The sequence below is a fragment of the Electrona antarctica genome, assembly GCF_951216825.1.
Source record: "Electrona antarctica genome assembly, chromosome: 8".
Classification (NCBI taxonomy): Eukaryota; Metazoa; Chordata; class Actinopteri; order Myctophiformes; family Myctophidae; genus Electrona; species Electrona antarctica.
In genome coordinates this window covers 36,916,548-36,935,379 of record NC_136789.1, presented here as the reverse complement: position 1 = coordinate 36,935,379, position 18,832 = coordinate 36,916,548, and the positions used below count along the sequence as shown (strand labels likewise).

General features: G+C 43.6%; 1 protein-coding gene across 1 annotated transcript in view; it reads right to left on the bottom strand.

The window, feature by feature from the left end:
- Positions 1-3,715: 3,715 nt before the first annotated feature.
- The window catches only part of LOC306928748 (uncharacterized protein), a gene marked incomplete at its 5' end in the record, with an annotated part of 35,219 nt that continues 20,102 nt past the window's right edge, over positions 3,716-18,832 (bottom strand). Inside the window, 4 exons of the mRNA XM_079509020.1 lie at positions 3,716-4,988; positions 5,989-6,291; positions 6,555-6,701; positions 7,023-7,118. Of these exons, the coding sequence (XP_079365146.1) occupies positions 4,408-4,988; positions 5,989-6,291; positions 6,555-6,701; positions 7,023-7,118 (1,127 nt within the window). The 3' untranslated portion in view covers positions 3,716-4,407. The remainder of the gene's footprint in view (positions 4,989-5,988; positions 6,292-6,554; positions 6,702-7,022; positions 7,119-18,832) is intronic.

Below are 18,832 nucleotides of genomic sequence, written 5' to 3'. Positions count from 1 at the left end.
CTCTGGCCTGACAGTGCGTTGCATGTTCGAGTCCCGTTCATGACGACCTTTGCTGCATGTCTCTCCCCTTCTCTCTTCCCCCCCCTCCCCCCCCCCCTCCCTCTCTCCCCCTCTCTCTCTCCCTATGTCCTGTCTCTCTTCACTGTAACTATCAATTAAGGCAGAAAAGCCTAAAACAAATCTTTAAAAAAAGAAAGCCATGGATAGTTGCAGCTCATACCCATCACGGCACATTGATGCTGCACACGTCTGACCACGTCTCATAGAAATGTAGCATGTAACATACAGTACCATATGTTACATACAGCATACATACAACATACAGTACCATATGTTACATACAGCATACATACAACATACAGTACCATATGTTACATACAGCATACATACAACATACAGTACCATATGTTACATACAGCATACATACAACATACAGTACCATATGTTACATACAGCATACATACAACATACAGTACCATATGTTACATACAGAATACATACAACATACAGTAGGCTACCATGTTACAGGATGCAACATATACATTGTATTAATCATGTTAACCTGTTGTTATACAGTTGTCAAACGTCTATGCTAAATTCAGACTGTAGGCCTGTAAGATTAGAGCCATTCCTTTTCTATTCATTTTATTTATATTGATGACGTCACATCGGTCAAGGCCAAGGTTGGCCAGCCTATATCAAGGACTATTAAAAGAGGACAGGAAGCGAAGACCGTACGGTGGACTCCATGTTGCTCCCTGGAAGGACAGAAGACCGTACGGTGGACTCCATGTTGCTCCTGGAAGGACAGAAGACCGTACGGTGGACTCCATGTTGCTCCTGGAAGGACAGAAGACCGTATGGTGGACTCCATGTTGCTCCCTGGAAGGACAGAAGACCGTATGGTGGACTCCATGTTGCTCCTGGAAGGACAGAAGACCGTACGGTGGACTCCATGTTGCTCCCTGGAAGGACAGAAGACCGTATGGTGGACTCCATGTTGCTCCTGGAAGGACAGAAGACCGTACGGTGGACTCCATGTTGCTCCCTGGAAGGACAGAAGACCGTACGGTGGACTCCATGTTGCTCCTGGAAGGACAGAAGACCGTACGGTGGACTCCATGTTGCTCCTGGAAGGACAGAAGACCGTACGGTGGACTCCATGTTGCTCCCTGGAAGGACAGAAGACCGTACGGTGGACTCCATGTTGCTCCCTGGAAGGAAAGAAGACCGTATGGTGGACTCCATGTTGCTCCTGGAAGGACAGAAGACCGTATGGTGGACTCCATGTTGCTCCCTGGAAGGACAGAAGACCGTATGGTGGACTCCATGTTGCTCCTGGAAGGAAAGAAGACCGTACGGTGGACTCCATGTTGCTCCCTGGAAGGACAGAAGACCGTATGGTGGACTCCATGTTGCTCCTGGAAGGACAGAAGACCGTATGGTGGACTCCATGTTGCTCCTGGAAGGACAGAAGACCGTACGGTGGACTCCATGTTGCTCCCTGGAAGGATAGAAGACCGTATGGTGGACTCCATGTTGCTCCCTGGAAGGACAGAAGACCGTATGGTGGACTCCATGTTGCTCCTGGAAGGACAGAAGACCGTACGGTGGACTCCATGTTGCTCCCTGGAAGGACAGAAGACGGTACGGTGGACTCCATGTTGCTCCTGGAAGGACAGAAGACCGTACGGTGGACTCCATGTTGTAACCTGACTCCGCCAGATGGGGCAGCAGAGAGTACACTGGGTTCCCCCCTCCTGCTCCCATCTGGGAACTCTCAGGCAGACTTGATGCCCGGCCACAAAACGGCCTGGCCAATCAAAAGCAGCTAGCTGATTGGCCAGGCCGTTTTGTGGCCTGGCCAAATATTTCTTAAATTCCATTCTTTGTGGCTTTTCAAGCAGGCCAGGACCTAAGGAGGCGGTTTGGGACATACCTGGGCAAGCAGTCCTGGAGATAGGTGGGAGCGAGAGACCATTTAAAGCTTTATAAACAAGTAAAATAACTTTAAAAATCAATTCTCAAAACAACAATTAGAGCTTGTAACCAAGAGTCGTATAACTCCATTAGTCCATTGGAACAGATTTTTCTGGACATCACTCTTTTGTTTTTTATTACACGTCTAAAATAGTTCTCGATTTCAGCAACCACGGAGAGGTGTCAAGTTTATGACTGTGACACTACAAGGCCTATATTCATTCAGACAGTAAGATTATCACAAGTTATTTCAAAGCAATAAAGTCAAGTCAAAGTCGTACGATTTGTCAAAATTGTCACACACGTTACCACAGTGAAATCTGTTCCGCATTTGACCTATCTCTCTTGGAGCGGTGAGCTGCAGCCGTGCCGCGCTCGGAAATCATTTAAATTACGTGTGTGTGAACTGTGTGTGTGCATGCGTGCGTTCCGCTATAGGGCTTTGCACATGCTTTGATTTGCTATCACATCACATTCTAATAATGTAATATGACTTTGCATTGACTATTGCACTGATTTATATAAGTACCATATAGTCCATTTAAGGAATGGATGAAGATGTTTTATTGAACTGCTTTTCATAATTGAACGGTTTGGACTATTGTACTATGGAGCTGTGGGTGAATTGATTTCACCAATGACACCCAGCTGTGATCTGTCGCTTGGCTAGCCTATATTAGGCCAGTCAATCAAACATTTGACCCAAAATAAATTGCAATAGTAATCGTTCATGTTTTTTCATGATCCTTAAGGGTCATCCAAATAACATTAAAAATGAATTATATACATTGTGGATCATGGTAAATTCAAGGGTTGAATGTTGAAAACCTATAGCGTATTAGCAAACATAATTTTTTTTCATTATGCTTTAAGTAGCATGTGATGTGTCAAATTAGGGGTTATTCATGGTTCTGAATCCATTGCAAACTTTAGTTTTGCACAAAAAACACTCCTTGGGCTAAAAAACGGCCATAGCCGTCATCACAAATGTAATGAGGTCATCACATTTGGTTGTAGCTTAATTCCAGAGCTTATTCAGAAACCTTGGTGGGACTGCGTATCAAGTCACTTGCTTGCTTCGCTCTATCTTTCTCCTTTTAAGCTTGCAAACTCACGAAAAAGGTCCTTTGTAGCGAGTTGATCATGGTTGGTCTCAAGGTGACGGTTCTAATCGTGGTTGTTGTTGTTGATTTTCTGGGGTTTTCTACAAACAAGTGCTCAGATTTTCCTGCTGTTTTTGTGATGTCACAGCCTGCAAATCCCATATATGTCAATGGAATTTGCCAGCAGATGTCACTGTTTTGCCTGTTTTTATTGCAGCTCAAAAGGCTTCCAAACCCCAGAGAAAACTCCAAACCCCAGAGAAAGCGGTTCTACTCGGAGGTCGGCTCCATTATCAACGGTTCTTTTACGGTGCTTCGGTCCTTCAAATTGGACCCGTGAAGACCTCTACACTGAATGTTCAGATTGGACCCGTGAAGACCTCTACACTGACCTTTGACCTCTACACTGAATGTTCAAATTGGACCCGTGAAGACCTCTACACTGAATGTTCAGATTGGACCCGTGAAGACCTCTACACTGAATGTTCAAATTGGACCCGTGAAGACCTCTACACTGACCTTTGACCTCTACATGTTCAAAGTTCAGGTTCTTTGGGTGTAATTGAGGTCATAAAACCTAAAAGAAAAACAAAAATAAGAATAAAAGAAAATTAATGTCATGAATCCTTTAATAATACCAATTGATATTGTATTTTATATTGTTTTTATCGTTGATTAGTCACCTTTACAATGAGGTACAGCTTTTAAGGACCAGGTGTTAGCGGAATGAGCAACACAGCTAAATGTGGGCAGCGCCATCCAACACATTGCCAAATGGTTTGGATTAGGATGATTGTGTTCTCCCACAGTAAAAGGAAAAAAAACATATTTTTACACTTTATTCATTTTTCACTCAGTGTTAGGGAACTCAGTAGCGTCTGGAAGATCCATACACCCACCCAACACCCAACCATATACTTTGCGTGAATACACTGATGTCCTTTCAAGTGACCAGAGTGATTGAACCGTCACTAAATGTTTACAGAGGATAGATTGTTTTTCTTCAGTGTGGATAAGCTAGTGTCTCTTCAGGCCAGATAACCCATTGAAACTCTTGTCACAATGTTTACAACTATAAGGTCCAGTGTGGACAAGCTGGTGGTTACCTGAGGTTCTGAAACGTTTACAACTATAAGGTTTTTCTCCAGTGTGGACAAGCTGGTGGTTACCTGAGGTTCTGAAACGTTTACAACTATAAGGTTTTTCTCCAGTGTGTCTTCAGCTGAGATGAACGATTGAAACGCTTGTTACTGTTTTGAAAGGTTTTTCTCCCGAGTGGATACGTTGGTGTTTTTTAAAATCTCTAGAATTAGTGAAACTCTCGTCACAATGTGTACATTGGAAGGGTTTTTTCTCCAGTGTGCATACGTTTGTGTATTGTCAGAGAACCTGATTGACTGAAGCTCTTGTCACAATATTTACAGTGGAATGGTTTCTCCCCGGTGTGGATACGGTAGTGTGTTTTCAGATATGATGAGCAGCTGAAACTCTTGTTGCATTGTTTACAGTGGAAAGGTTTTTCTCCTGAGTGGATACACTGGTGTGTTTTCAGATCTCTTGAATTCATGAAACTCTTTTCACAATGTGTACATTGGAAGGGTTTTTCTCTCGTGTGGATATGTTGGTGTGACTTCAGATGAGTTGAGCATCTGAAACTCTTGTCACAATGTGTACATTGGAAAGGTTTTTCTCCAGTGTGGATACGCTGGTGTGACGTCAGCAGAGATGGATATTTGAAACTCTTGCCGCAATCTTTACAGTGGAAAGGTTTCTCCCTGGTGTGGACACGGTAGTGTGTCTTCAGCAGAGATGAGCTAATTAAACTCTTGTTGTATTGTTTACAGATGTGGGTTTTCAGATGAGATGCATTTACTTCTCTCGGTCCAATTGAAGATGTTGGCTGACCTGTGTCAGAGAGAGGGAGAGAAGGTGAAAGGTGGGTTACTGATCCAAAATGCCGCAGCTCGCTTGGTCTTCAACCAGCCAAAATTCTCACATGTCTCCCCCCTGCTCCGCTCCCTGCACTGGCTCCCGGTCGCTGCCCGCACAGAATACAAAACTCTGATGTTGGCATTTAAAGCAACCAAAGGTATGGCTCCCCCATATCTTGCCAGCATGATTGAACCCTACAAACCCTCCCGCGCACTCAGATCAGCCAACGCAGGGAAGCTGGAAGTACCCTCACTAAAAACGCCGGGACAACGCTCCACACGTCCCAAACTCTTCTCCCTTCTGGCCCCAAAACTGTGGAATGCACTTCCCGTTGCAATCAGAACTGCAGCATCACTCCCGATCTTCCGCCGTAGTCTGAAAACCCACCTTTTCAGACTCCATCATGGCCCATAGCACTTACCCTACCCCCCTTAGACAGCACTTCTTAGACTTATATAGCATTTGAAACAGACTTATAGCATGTCATGTAGACAGCACAATAAGTGCATTGTATGTAGTCATAGCACTTCATAGTATATAGTGTATAGTAGTCATAGCACTTCATAGTATATATGTACAGCATAGTATAGCATATGTGTAGTTTATATGTATAGTGTCATTATATAGATATGTTCTAGTTATAGTTTATATGTATAGTGTCATTATATAGATATGTTCTAGTCACGTTCTTAGCTTACGCATGTTTCGCGATAAATGCTTTTTACATATGTGATGTATTCCCATGCTTTTGTTCTTGCTTATTGTAAGTCGCTCTGGATTAAGAGCGTCTGCTAAATGCCTAAATTGTAATTGTAAATTGTAAATTGGTTAAAATGGTGGTACAAACTTCCATCATCAAGAAAGTCCCTCTTACGAGAGCAATGAAGCTTCTGTTAATACCTGTGTTTTAAATTTATTTTTCAATAATTATACCAACTCCAAGTTTTGGTAGCTGTGTTTAACACTGACTGACCTTCATTGGCCTCGTCCCAATCATCACTGTCATCAGTGACGTCAGTGTCTGATTCAAGTTCAACTTCGATTTCAAAGTAGTGTGAAGACTTCTCTTCTTCATCAACTTCACTTGTCACTGCTGGTAATGTCAACGTTGACCCAACAGGATCCTCTGGTCTTTGATGTAGCTCCTCCTGTTCATCTTTAAGCTCCTCCTGTTCCTGTTTAATGTGTGGAGGCTCTGGTTCCTCCTGGAGCAGACTGGAGCTCCTCTCCTGTTCAGGAGAAACCTCCTCTTTACACACAACCATGTGCAGGTGGTCTAGGAACAGAAACATAACATGACAGGATGTCTAGGAGCAGAAACATAACATGACAGGATGTCTAGGAGCAGAAACATAACATGACAGTCAACACAGGATTCCTAAAATGTAAATCTATGTTTCCATCTTCCATGTGAATAGCTATTCCCTACGAGTCCTGGGGACTTGTTTCCATTGTGGTCCTATAACATCTATATATCTAGATATTAACATTGTCATGATATTTTTTGCCAAGCTTATCATAAATCGTATAAAGACCTACTGAGGTGTGGCTGGTCTTCAGGTTCCTTATCATAGTATAAAGACGTTTTGAGGTGTGGCTGGTCTTCAGGTTCCTGTTTAATATAAACGTCCCAGGCTGAGTCTGGAGAGTTCATCTTCACCTGCAGTCTGGACTCCACACACCGGTCTGAAATGAAGGAAGTGAATAATGACTTTAAGAACTGGAGACCTAATAAAGAATCAAATCAAATCAAATCAAATCAAAGCACATTTACGACAACCAAGGCTGAGAAAGTGCTGAACACGGTAAAAAAGCCCAACTCTCTAGGAGGTGTGCATTCACAGGTTCGAACCCTGTGGGCTCCCCCAGAGTTAGTGTCGAAGTGTCCTTGAGCAAGACTCTGAAGCCCTGATTGCTCCCGATGTGCAGGTTGGTCCATGTTATGGACCTTGAATGCAAAGATACACAATAGCCCCTTAAAAACAAAAACAAAAAAACAGCACATACCTATTCTGTGTAACTTGATCACTGGTTTCTTCAAGAACACTTCAGGATGGATGTTGTTAGAGCTGGACGTCAAATGTTTCTTTAATAGCCCTGGATCTAAAGAAGACATTACAAAAACAATAATAAATATAGCTGCAAGCAGTGATAAGGCGGGACCAAGAAAGAAGACAATACACAATAAGAATATGCACAAATAAGAATCATGGGCTGAGTTGTCGGTACACGGATTCGAACATACAACCTTGTGGTCTAAGGGCAAGAGCTCTACTGACTGAGCTACACGGAGACAATCAGTGACCACATTGTAAACAGCAAAACCATTCAGTGTTTTGGTAACAAGTATGTGTGTCCTCATTTTGGGCATGTCATTATGGATTACCGCTGTTCATGTTTTCACGTACAAACTTCTCTTCAACCGGGATTTCAGATAATGGTCCATATATTGTGTGTAGGACGTTTCACACAAATTGCTCAAAAATCCAGGCAGAAAATATATGCATTTTTCAAACTGCTCAAAATGGCGGAAAATCTGAGGGCAGAGCTTACTTGTCAAAGTGACAGATGTGTTCCCCATGAGTCAAGGAACATGTGGAAACAAGTGCCATGAATATTGGCCAAACAAAGCATGAGTTATGAATGTTCAAAGGTTTAATTTCATTTCATTGCTATATCACCCCCCTTTGGCCAATTGGAGTAAGACTGGTTTCAGTGCTATTTGGCATGACCCTCTACTATACTGTAAGACTGGTTTCAGTGCTATTTGGCATGACCCTCTACTATACTGTAAGACTGGTTTCAGTGCTATTTGGCATGACCCTCTACTATACTGTAAGACTGGTTTCAGTGCTATTTGGCATGACCCTCTACTATACTGTAAGACTGGTTTCAGTGCTATTTGGCATGACCCTCTACCATACTGTAAGACTGGTTTCAGTGCTATTTGGCATGACCCTCTACCATACTGTAAGACTGGTTTCAGTGCTATTTGGCATGACCCTCTACCATACTGTAAGACTGGTTTCAGTGCTATTTGGCATGACCCTCTACTATACTGTAAGACTGGTTTCAGTGCTATTTGGCATGACCCTCTACCATACTGTAAGACTGGTTTCAGTGCTATTTGGCATGACCCTCTACTATACTGTAAGACTGGTTTCAGTGCTATTTGGCATGACCCTCTACCATACTGTAAGACTGGTTTCAGTGCTATTTGGCATGACCCTCTACCATACTGTAAGACTGGTTTCAGTGCTATTTGGCATGACCCTCTACCATACTGTAAGACTGGTTTCAGTGCTATTTGGCATGACCCTCTACCATACTGTAAGACTGGTTTCAGTGCTATTTGGCATGACCCTCTACCATACTGTAAGACTGGTTTCAGTGCTATTTGGCATGACCCTCTACCATACTGTAAGACTGGTTTCAGTGCTATTTGGCATGACCCTCTACCATACTGTAAGACTGGTTTCAGTGCTATTTGGCATGACCCTCTACCATACTGTAAGACTGGTTTCAGTGCTATTTGGCATGACCCTCTACTATACTGTAAGACTGGTTTCAGTGCTATTTGGCATGACCCTCTACTATACTGTAAGACTGGTTTCAGTGCTAGTTGGCATGACCCTCTACCATACTGTAAGACTGGTTTCAGTGCTAGTTGGCATGACCCTCTACCATACTGTAAGACTGGTTTCAGTGCTATTTGGCATGACCCTCTACTATACTGTAAGACTGGTTTCAGTGCTATTTGGCATGACCCTCTACCATACTGTAAGACTGGTTTCAGTGCTATTTGGCATGACCCTCTACTATACTGTAAGACTGGTTTCAGTGCTATTTGGCATGACCCTCTACTATACTGTAAGACTGGTTTCAGTGCTATTTGGCATGACCCTCTACTATACTGTAAGACTGGTTTCAGTGCTATTTGGCATGACCCTCTACCATACTGTAAGACTGGTTTCAGTGCTATTTGGCTTGACCCTCTACTATACTGTAAGACTGGTTTCAGTGCTATTTGGCATGACCCTCTACCATACTGTAAGACTGGTTTCAGTGCTATTTGGCATGACCCTCTACTATACTGTAAGACTGGTTTCAGTGCTATTTGGCATGACCCTCTACCATACTGTAAGACTGGTTTCAGTGCTATTTGGCATGACCCTCTACTATACTGTAAGACTGGTTTCAGTGCTATTTGGCATGACCCTCTACCATACTGTAAGACTGGTTTCAGTGCTATTTGGCATGACCCTCTACCATACTGTAAGACTGGTTTCAGTGCTATTTGGCATGACCCTCTACCATACTGTAAGACTGGTTTCAGTGCTATTTGGCATGACCCTCTACCATACTGTAAGACTGGTTTCAGTGCTATTTGGCATGACCCTCTACCATACTGTAAGACTGGTTTCAGTGCTATTTGGCATGACCCTCTACTATACTGTAAGACTGGTTTCAGTGCTATTTGGCATGACCCTCTACTATACTGTAAGACTGGTTTCAGTGCTAGTTGGCATGACCCTCTACCATACTGTAAGACTGGTTTCAGTGCTAGTTGGCATGACCCTCTACCATACTGTAAGACTGGTTTCAGTGCTATTTGGCATGACCCTCTACTATACTGTAAGACTGGTTTCAGTGCTATTTGGCATGACCCTCTACCATACTGTAAGACTGGTTTCAGTGCTATTTGGCATGACCCTCTACTATACTGTAAGACTGGTTTCAGTGCTATTTGGCATGACCCTCTACTATACTGTAAGACTGGTTTCAGTGCTATTTGGCATGACCCTCTACTATACTGTAAGACTGGTTTCAGTGCTATTTGGCATGACCCTCTACCATACTGTAAGACTGGTTTCAGTGCTATTTGGCTTGACCCTCTACTATACTGTAAGACTGGTTTCAGTGCTATTTGGCATGACCCTCTACCATACTGTAAGACTGGTTTCAGTGCTATTTGGCATGACCCTCTACTATACTGTAAGACTGGTTTCAGTGCTATTTGGCATGACCCTCTACCATACTGTAAGACTGGTTTCAGTGCTATTTGGCATGACCCTCTACTATACTGTAAGACTGGTTTCAGTGCTATTTGGCATGACCCTCTACCATACTGTAAGACTGGTTTCAGTGCTATTTGGCATGACCCTCTACCATACTGTAAGACTGGTTTCAGTGCTATTTGGCATGACCCTCTACCATACTGTAAGACTGGTTTCAGTGCTATTTGGCATGACCCTCTACCATACTGTAAGACTGGTTTCAGTGCTATTTGGCATGACCCTCTACTATACTGTAAGACTGGTTTCAGTGCTATTTGGCATGACCCTCTACTATACTGTAAGACTGGTTTCAGTGCTATTTGGCATGACCCTCTACTATACTGTAAGACTGGTTTCAGTGCTATTTGGCATGACCCTCTACTATACTGTAAGACTGGTTTCAGTGCTATTTGGCATGACCCTCTACCATACTGTAAGACTGGTTTCAGTGCTATTTGGCATGACCCTCTACTATACTGTAAGACTGGTTTCAGTGCTATTTGGCATGACCCTCTACTATACTGTAAGACTGGTTTCAGTGCTATTTGGCATGACCCTCTACTATACTGTAAGACTGGTTTCAGTGCTATTTGGCATGACCCTCTACCATACTGTAAGACTGGTTTCAGTGCTATTTGGCATGACCCTCTACTATACTGTAAGACTGGTTTCAGTGCTATTTGGCATGACCCTCTACTATACTGTAAGACTGGTTTCAGTGCTATTTGGCATGACCCTCTACCATACTGTAAGACTGGTTTCAGTGCTATTTGGCATGACCCTCTACCATACTGTAAGACTGGTTTCAGTGCTATTTGGCATGACCCTCTACCATACTGTAAGACTGGTTTCAGTGCTATTTGGCATGACCCTCTACCATACTGTAAGACTGGTTTCAGTGCTATTTGGCATGACCCTCTACTATACTGTAAGACTGGTTTCAGTGCTATTTGGCATGACCCTCTACCATACTGTAAGACTGGTTTCAGTGCTAGTTGGCATGACCCTCTACCATACTGTAAGACTGGTTTCAGTGCTAGTTGGCATGACCCTCTACTATACTGTAAGACTGGTTTCAGTGCTAGTTGGCATGACCCTCTACTATACTGTAAGACTGGTTTCAGTGCTATTTGGCATGACCCTCTACCATACTGTAAGACTGGTTTCAGTGCTATTTGGCATGACCCTCTACCATACTGTAAGACTGGTTTCAGTGCTAGTTGGCATGACCCTCTACTATACTGTAAGACTGGTTTCAGTGCTATTTGGCATGACCCTCTACCATACTGTAAGACTGGTTTCAGTGCTATTTGGCATGACCCTCTACCATACTGTAAGACTGGTTTCAGTGCTATTTGGCATGACCCTCTACCATACTGTAAGACTGGTTTCAGTGCTATTTGGCATGACCCTCTACCATACTGTAAGACTGGTTTCAGTGCTATTTGGCATGACCCTCTACTATACTGTAAGACTGGTTTCAGTGCTATTTGGCATGACCCTCTACTATACTGTAAGACTGGTTTCAGTGCTATTTGGCATGACCCTCTACCATACTGTAAGACTGGTTTCAGTGCTATTTGGCATGACCCTCTACCATACTGTAAGACTGGTTTCAGTGCTATTTGGCATGACCCTCTACCATACTGTAAGACTGGTTTCAGTGCTATTTGGCATGACCCTCTACCATACTGTAAGACTGGTTTCAGTGCTATTTGGCATGACCCTCTACCATACTGTAAGACTGGTTTCAGTGCTATTTGGCATGACCCTCTACCATACTGTAAGACTGGTTTCAGTGCTATTTGGCATGACCCTCTACTATACTGTAAGACTGGTTTCAGTGCTATTTGGCATGACCCTCTACTATACTGTAAGACTGGTTTCAGTGCTATTTGGCATGACCCTCTACTATACTGTAAGACTGGTTTCAGTGCTATTTGGCATGACCCTCTACCATACTGTAAGACTGGTTTCAGTGCTATTTGGCATGACCCTCTACCATACTGTAAGACTGGTTTCAGTGCTATTTGGCATGACCCTCTACCATACTGTAAGACTGGTTTCAGTGCTATTTGGCATGACCCTCTACCATACTGTAAGACTGGTTTCAGTGCTATTTGGCATGACCCTCTACCATACTGTAAGACTGGTTTCAGTGCTATTTGGCATGACCATCTACTATACTGTAAGACTGGTTTCAGTGCTATTTGGCATGACCCTCTACCATACTGTAAGACTGGTTTCAGTGCTATTTGGCATGACCCTCTACCATACTGTAAGACTGGTTTCAGTGCTATTTGGCATGACCCTCTACCATACTGTAAGACTGGTTTCAGTGCTATTTGGCATGACCCTCTACCATACTGTAAGACTGGTTTCAGTGCTATTTGGCATGACCCTCTACCATACTGTAAGACTGGTTTCAGTGCTATTTGGCATGACCCTCTACCATACTGTACGACTGGTTTCAGTGCTATTTGGCATGACCCTCTACCATACTGTAAGACTGGTTTCAGTGCTATTTGGCATGACCCTCTACCATACTGTAAGACTGGTTTCAGTGCTATTTGGCATGACCCTCTACCATACTGTAAGACTGGTTTCAGTGCTATTTGGCATGACCCTCTACCATACTGTAAGACTGGTTTCAGTGCTATTTGGCATGACCATCTACTATACTGTAAGACTGGTTTCAGTGCTATTTGGCATGACCCTCTACCATACTGTAAGACTGGTTTCAGTGCTATTTGGCATGACCCTCTACCATACTGTAAGACTGGTTTCAGTGCTATTTGGCATGACCCTCTACCATACTGTAAGACTGGTTTCAGTGCTATTTGGCATGACCCTCTACCATACTGTAAGACTGGTTTCAGTGCTATTTGGCATGAACCTCTACCATACTGTAAGACTGGTTTCAGTGCTATTTGGCATGACCCTCTACCATACTGTAAGACTGGTTTCAGTGCTATTTGGCATGACCCTCTACCATACTGTAAGACTGGTTTCAGTGCTATTTGGCATGACCCTCTACCATACTGTAAGACTGGTTTCAGTGCTATTTGGCATGACCCTCTACTATACTGTAAGACTGGTTTCAGTGCTATTTGGCATGACCCTCTACTATACTGTAAGACTGGTTTCAGTGCTATTTGGCATGACCCTCTACCATACTGTAAGACTGGTTTCAGTGCTAGTTGGCATGACCCTCTACCATACTGTAAGACTGGTTTCAGTGCTATTTGGCATGACCCTCTACCATACTGTAAGACTGGTTTCAGTGCTATTTGGCATGACCCTCTACCATACTGTAAGACTGGTTTCAGTGCTATTTGGCATGACCCTCTACTATACTGTAAGACTGGTTTCAGTGCTATTTGGCATGACCCTCTACTATACTGTAAGACTGGTTTCAGTGCTATTTGGCATGACCCTCTAACATACTGTAAGACTGGTTTCAGTGCTATTTGGCATGACCCTCTACTATACTGTAAGACTGGTTTCAGTGCTATTTGGCATGACCCTCTACCATACTGTAAGACTGGTTTCAGTGCTATTTGGCTTGACCCTCTACTATACTGTAAGACTGGTTTCAGTGCTATTTGGCATGACCCTCTACCATACTGTAAGACTGGTTTCAGTGCTATTTGGCATGACCCTCTACTATACTGTAAGACTGGTTTCAGTGCTATTTGGCATGACCCTCTACCATACTGCAAGACTGGTTTCAGTGCTATTTGGCATGACCCTCTACTATACTGTAAGACTGGTTTCAGTGCTATTTGGCATGACCCTCTACCATACTGTAAGACTGGTTTCAGTGCTATTTGGCATGACCCTCTACCATACTGTAAGACTGGTTTCAGTGCTATTTGGCATGACCCTCTACCATACTGTAAGACTGGTTTCAGTGCTATTTGGCATGACCCTCTACCATACTGTAAGACTGGTTTCAGTGCTATTTGGCATGACCCTCTACTATACTGTAAGACTGGTTTCAGTGCTATTTGGCATGACCCTCTACTATACTGTAAGACTGGTTTCAGTGCTATTTGGCATGACCCTCTACTATACTGTAAGACTGGTTTCAGTGCTATTTGGCATGACCCTCTACTATACTGTAAGACTGGTTTCAGTGCTATTTGGCATGACCCTCTACTATACTGTAAGACTGGTTTCAGTGCTATTTGGCATGACCCTCTACCATACTGTAAGACTGGTTTCAGTGCTATTTGGCATGACCCTCTACCATACTGTAAGACTGGTTTCAGTGCTATTTGGCATGACCCTCTACTATACTGTAAGACTGGTTTCAGTGCTATTTGGCATGACCCTCTACTATACTGTAAGACTGGTTTCAGTGCTATTTGGCATGACCCTCTACCATACTGTAAGACTGGTTTCAGTGCTATTTGGCATGACCCTCTACCATACTGTAAGACTGGTTTCAGTGCTATTTGGCATGACCCTCTACTATACTGTAAGACTGGTTTCAGTGCTATTTGGCATGACCCTCTACCATACTGTAAGACTGGTTTCAGTGCTATTTGGCATGACCCTCTACCATACTGTAAGACTGGTTTCAGTGCTATTTGGCATGACCCTCTACTATACTGTAAGACTGGTTTCAGTGCTATTTGGCATGACCCTCTACTATACTGTAAGACTGGTTTCAGTGCTATTTGGCATGACCCTCTACCATACTGTAAGACTGGTTTCAGTGCTAGTTGGCATGACCCTCTACTATACTGTAAGACTGGTTTCAGTGCTATTTGGCATGACCCTCTACCATACTGTAAGACTGGTTTCAGTGCTATTTGGCATGACCCTCTACCATACTGTAAGACTGGTTTCAGTGCTAGTTGGCATGACCCTCTACTATACTGTAAGACTGGTTTCAGTGCTATTTGGCATGACCCTCTACCATACTGTAAGACTGGTTTCAGTGCTATTTGGCATGACCCTCTACCATACTGTAAGACTGGTTTCAGTGCTATTTGGCATGACCCTCTACCATACTGTAAGACTGGTTTCAGTGCTATTTGGCATGACCCTCTACCATACTGTAAGACTGGTTTCAGTGCTATTTGGCATGACCATCTACTATACTGTAAGACTGGTTTCAGTGCTATTTGGCATGACCCTCTACCATACTGTAAGACTGGTTTCAGTGCTATTTGGCATGACCCTCTACTATACTGTAAGACTGGTTTCAGTGCTATTTGGCATGACCCTCTACCATACTGTAAGACTGGTTTCAGTGCTATTTGGCATGACCCTCTACCATACTGTAAGACTGGTTTCAGTGCTATTTGGCATGACCCTCTACCATACTGTAAGACTGGTTTCAGTGCTATTTGGCATGACCCTCTACCATACTGTACGACTGGTTTCAGTGCTATTTGGCATGACCCTCTACCATACTGTAAGACTGGTTTCAGTGCTATTTGGCATGACACTCTACCATACTGTAAGACTGGTTTCAGTGCTATTTGGCATGACCCTCTACCATACTGTAAGACTGGTTTCAGTGCTATTTGGCATGACCCTCTACCATACTGTAAGACTGGTTTCAGTGCTATTTGGCATGACCATCTACTATACTGTAAGACTGGTTTCAGTGCTATTTGGCATGACCCTCTACCATACTGTAAGACTGGTTTCAGTGCTATTTGGCATGACCCTCTACCATACTGTAAGACTGGTTTCAGTGCTATTTGGCATGACCCTCTACCATACTGTAAGACTGGTTTCAGTGCTATTTGGCATGACCCTCTACCATACTGTAAGACTGGTTTCAGTGCTATTTGGCATGACCCTCTACCATACTGTAAGACTGGTTTCAGTGCTATTTGGCATGACCCTCTACCATACTGTAAGACTGGTTTCAGTGCTATTTGGCATGACCCTCTACCATACTGTAAGACTGGTTTCAGTGCTATTTGGCATGACCCTCTACCATACTGTAAGACTGGTTTCAGTGCTATTTGGCATGACCCTCTACTATACTGTAAGACTGGTTTCAGTGCTATTTGGCATGACCCTCTACTATACTGTAAGACTGGTTTCAGTGCTATTTGGCATGACCCTCTACCATACTGTAAGACTGGTTTCAGTGCTAGTTGGCATGACCCTCTACCATACTGTAAGACTGGTTTCAGTGCTATTTGGCATGACCCTCTACCATACTGTAAGACTGGTTTCAGTGCTATTTGGCATGACCCTCTACCATACTGTAAGACTGGTTTCAGTGCTATTTGGCATGACCCTCTACCATACTGTAAGACTGGTTTCAGTGCTATTTGGCATGACCCTCTACCATACTGTAAGACTGGTTTCAGTGCTATTTGGCATGACCCTCTACCATACTGTAAGACTGGTTTCAGTGCTAGTTGGCATGACCCTCTACTATACTGTAAGACTGGTTTCAGTGCTATTTGGCATGACCCTCTACCATACTGTAAGACTGGTTTCAGTGCTATTTGGCATGACCCTCTACCATACTGTAAGACTGGTTTCAGTGCTATTTGGCATGACCCTCTACCATACTGTAAGACTGGTTTCAGTGCTATTTGGCATGACCCTCTACCATACTGTAAGACTGGTTTCAGTGCTATTTGGCATGACCCTCTACCATACTGTAAGACTGGTTTCAGTGCTATTTGGCATGACCCTCTACCATACTGTAAGACTGGTTTCAGTGCTATTTGGCATGACCCTCTACTATACTGTAAGACTGGTTTCAGTGCTATTTGGCATGACCCTCTACTATACTGTAAGACTGGTTTCAGTGCTATTTGGCATGACCCTCTACCATACTGTAAGACTGGTTTCAGTGCTAGTTGGCATGACCCTCTACCATACTGTGTGGCAAACCAGGGGAAACAGCCAGGCCTATTCCCCACATAAGGAGGCTGGGGGAGGTAATAGAGGGAGTATATTACCCTGTACAGGTATTGCAGCCAATGGGAGCCTGGACATGGACGCACCTGCAGCCAGTAAGGCAATCAACAGAAGCTTTTAAATAGCCGACGCCCAAGCTGCCTGTTGAGTCAGTTTGGACTAATGGAGGAGTGAGCAAGCAGGAATCACTCTGTTCATGAGGAGGCTGGTAGGATGGACATTTCACAAGTGAGTACAAGATCTAACTCAAACCTTTGGACCCACTTGGATGTGCTGTGCGTGTATTGTGGCTCACCTGGTCTCGTTCTCTCTCCCTCCCTCCTAGGCCGACTGAACTCCACAAGGGAGAGCCTACAGCACTCTCCACCACTGAATACCGGATAGTCACTAGCTCTCTCTCTGCTTTGCCCACAGGACTAAAAGCCCAAGCCCCAGACAGGAGGAACCCTGAGTTGATGTTTTGCCCCGTTTGCCCCTTTCCCTAACAAGTTAATAAAAGACAATTTATGTTGATTCTGACTCTGAGCCTCTTATTTTATTGTGAATCTTGCCTATTCTCCCCTGGGGTGCCACAACTGTAAGACTGGTTTCAGTGCTATTTGGCATGACCCTCTACTATACTGTAAGACTGGTTTCAGTGCTATTTGGCATGACCCTCTACTATACTGTAAGACTGGTTTCAGTGCTATTTGGCATGACCCTCTACCATACTGTAAGACTGGTTTCAGTGCTATTTGGCATGACCCTCTACCATACTGTAAGACTGGTTTCAGTGCTATTTGGCATGACCCTCTACCATACTGTAAGACTGGTTTCAGTGCTATTTGGCATGACCCTCTACCATACTGTAAGACTGGTTTCAGTGCTATTTGGCATGACCCTCTACCATACTGTAAGACTGGTTTCAGTGCTATTTGGCATGACCCTCTACTATACTGTAAGACTGGTTTCAGTGCTATTTGGCATGACCATCTACTATACTGTAAGACTGGTTTCAGTGCTATTTGGCATGACCCTCTACCATACTGTAAGACTGGTTTCAGTGCTATTTGGCATGACCCTCTACTATACTGTAAGACTGGTTTCAGTGCTATTTGGCATGACCCTCTACTATACTGTAAGACTGGTTTCAGTGCTATTTGGCATGACCCTCTACCATACTGTAAGACTGGTTTCAGTGCTATTTGGCATGACCCTCTACCATACTGTAAGACTGGTTTCAGTGCTATTTGGCATGACCCTCTACCATACTGTAAGACTGGTTTCAGTGCTATTTGGCATGACCCTCTACCATACTGTAAGACTGGTTTCAGTGCTATTTGGCATGACCCTCTACCATACTGTAAGACTGGTTTCAGTGCTATTTGGCATGACCCTCTACCATACTGTAAGACTGGTTTCAGTGCTATTTGGCATGACCCTCTACTATACTGTAAGACTGGTTTCAGTGCTATTTGGCATGACCCTCTACTATACTGTAAGACTGGTTTCAGTGCTATTTGGCATGACCCTCTACCATACTGTAAGACTGGTTTCAGTGCTAGTTGGCATGACCCTCTACCATACTGTAAGACTGGTTTCAGTGCTATTTGGCATGACCCTCTACTATACTGTAAGACTGGTTTCAGTGCTATTTGGCATGACCCTCTACCATACTGTAAGACTGGTTTCAGTGCTATTTGGCATGACCCTCTACCATACTGTAAGACTGGTTTCAGTGCTATTTGGCATGACCCTCTAACATACTGTAAGACTGGTTTCAGTGCTATTTGGCATGACCCTCTAACATACTGTAAGACTGGTTTCAGTGCTATTTGGCATGACCCTCTACTATACTGTAAGACTGGTTTCAGT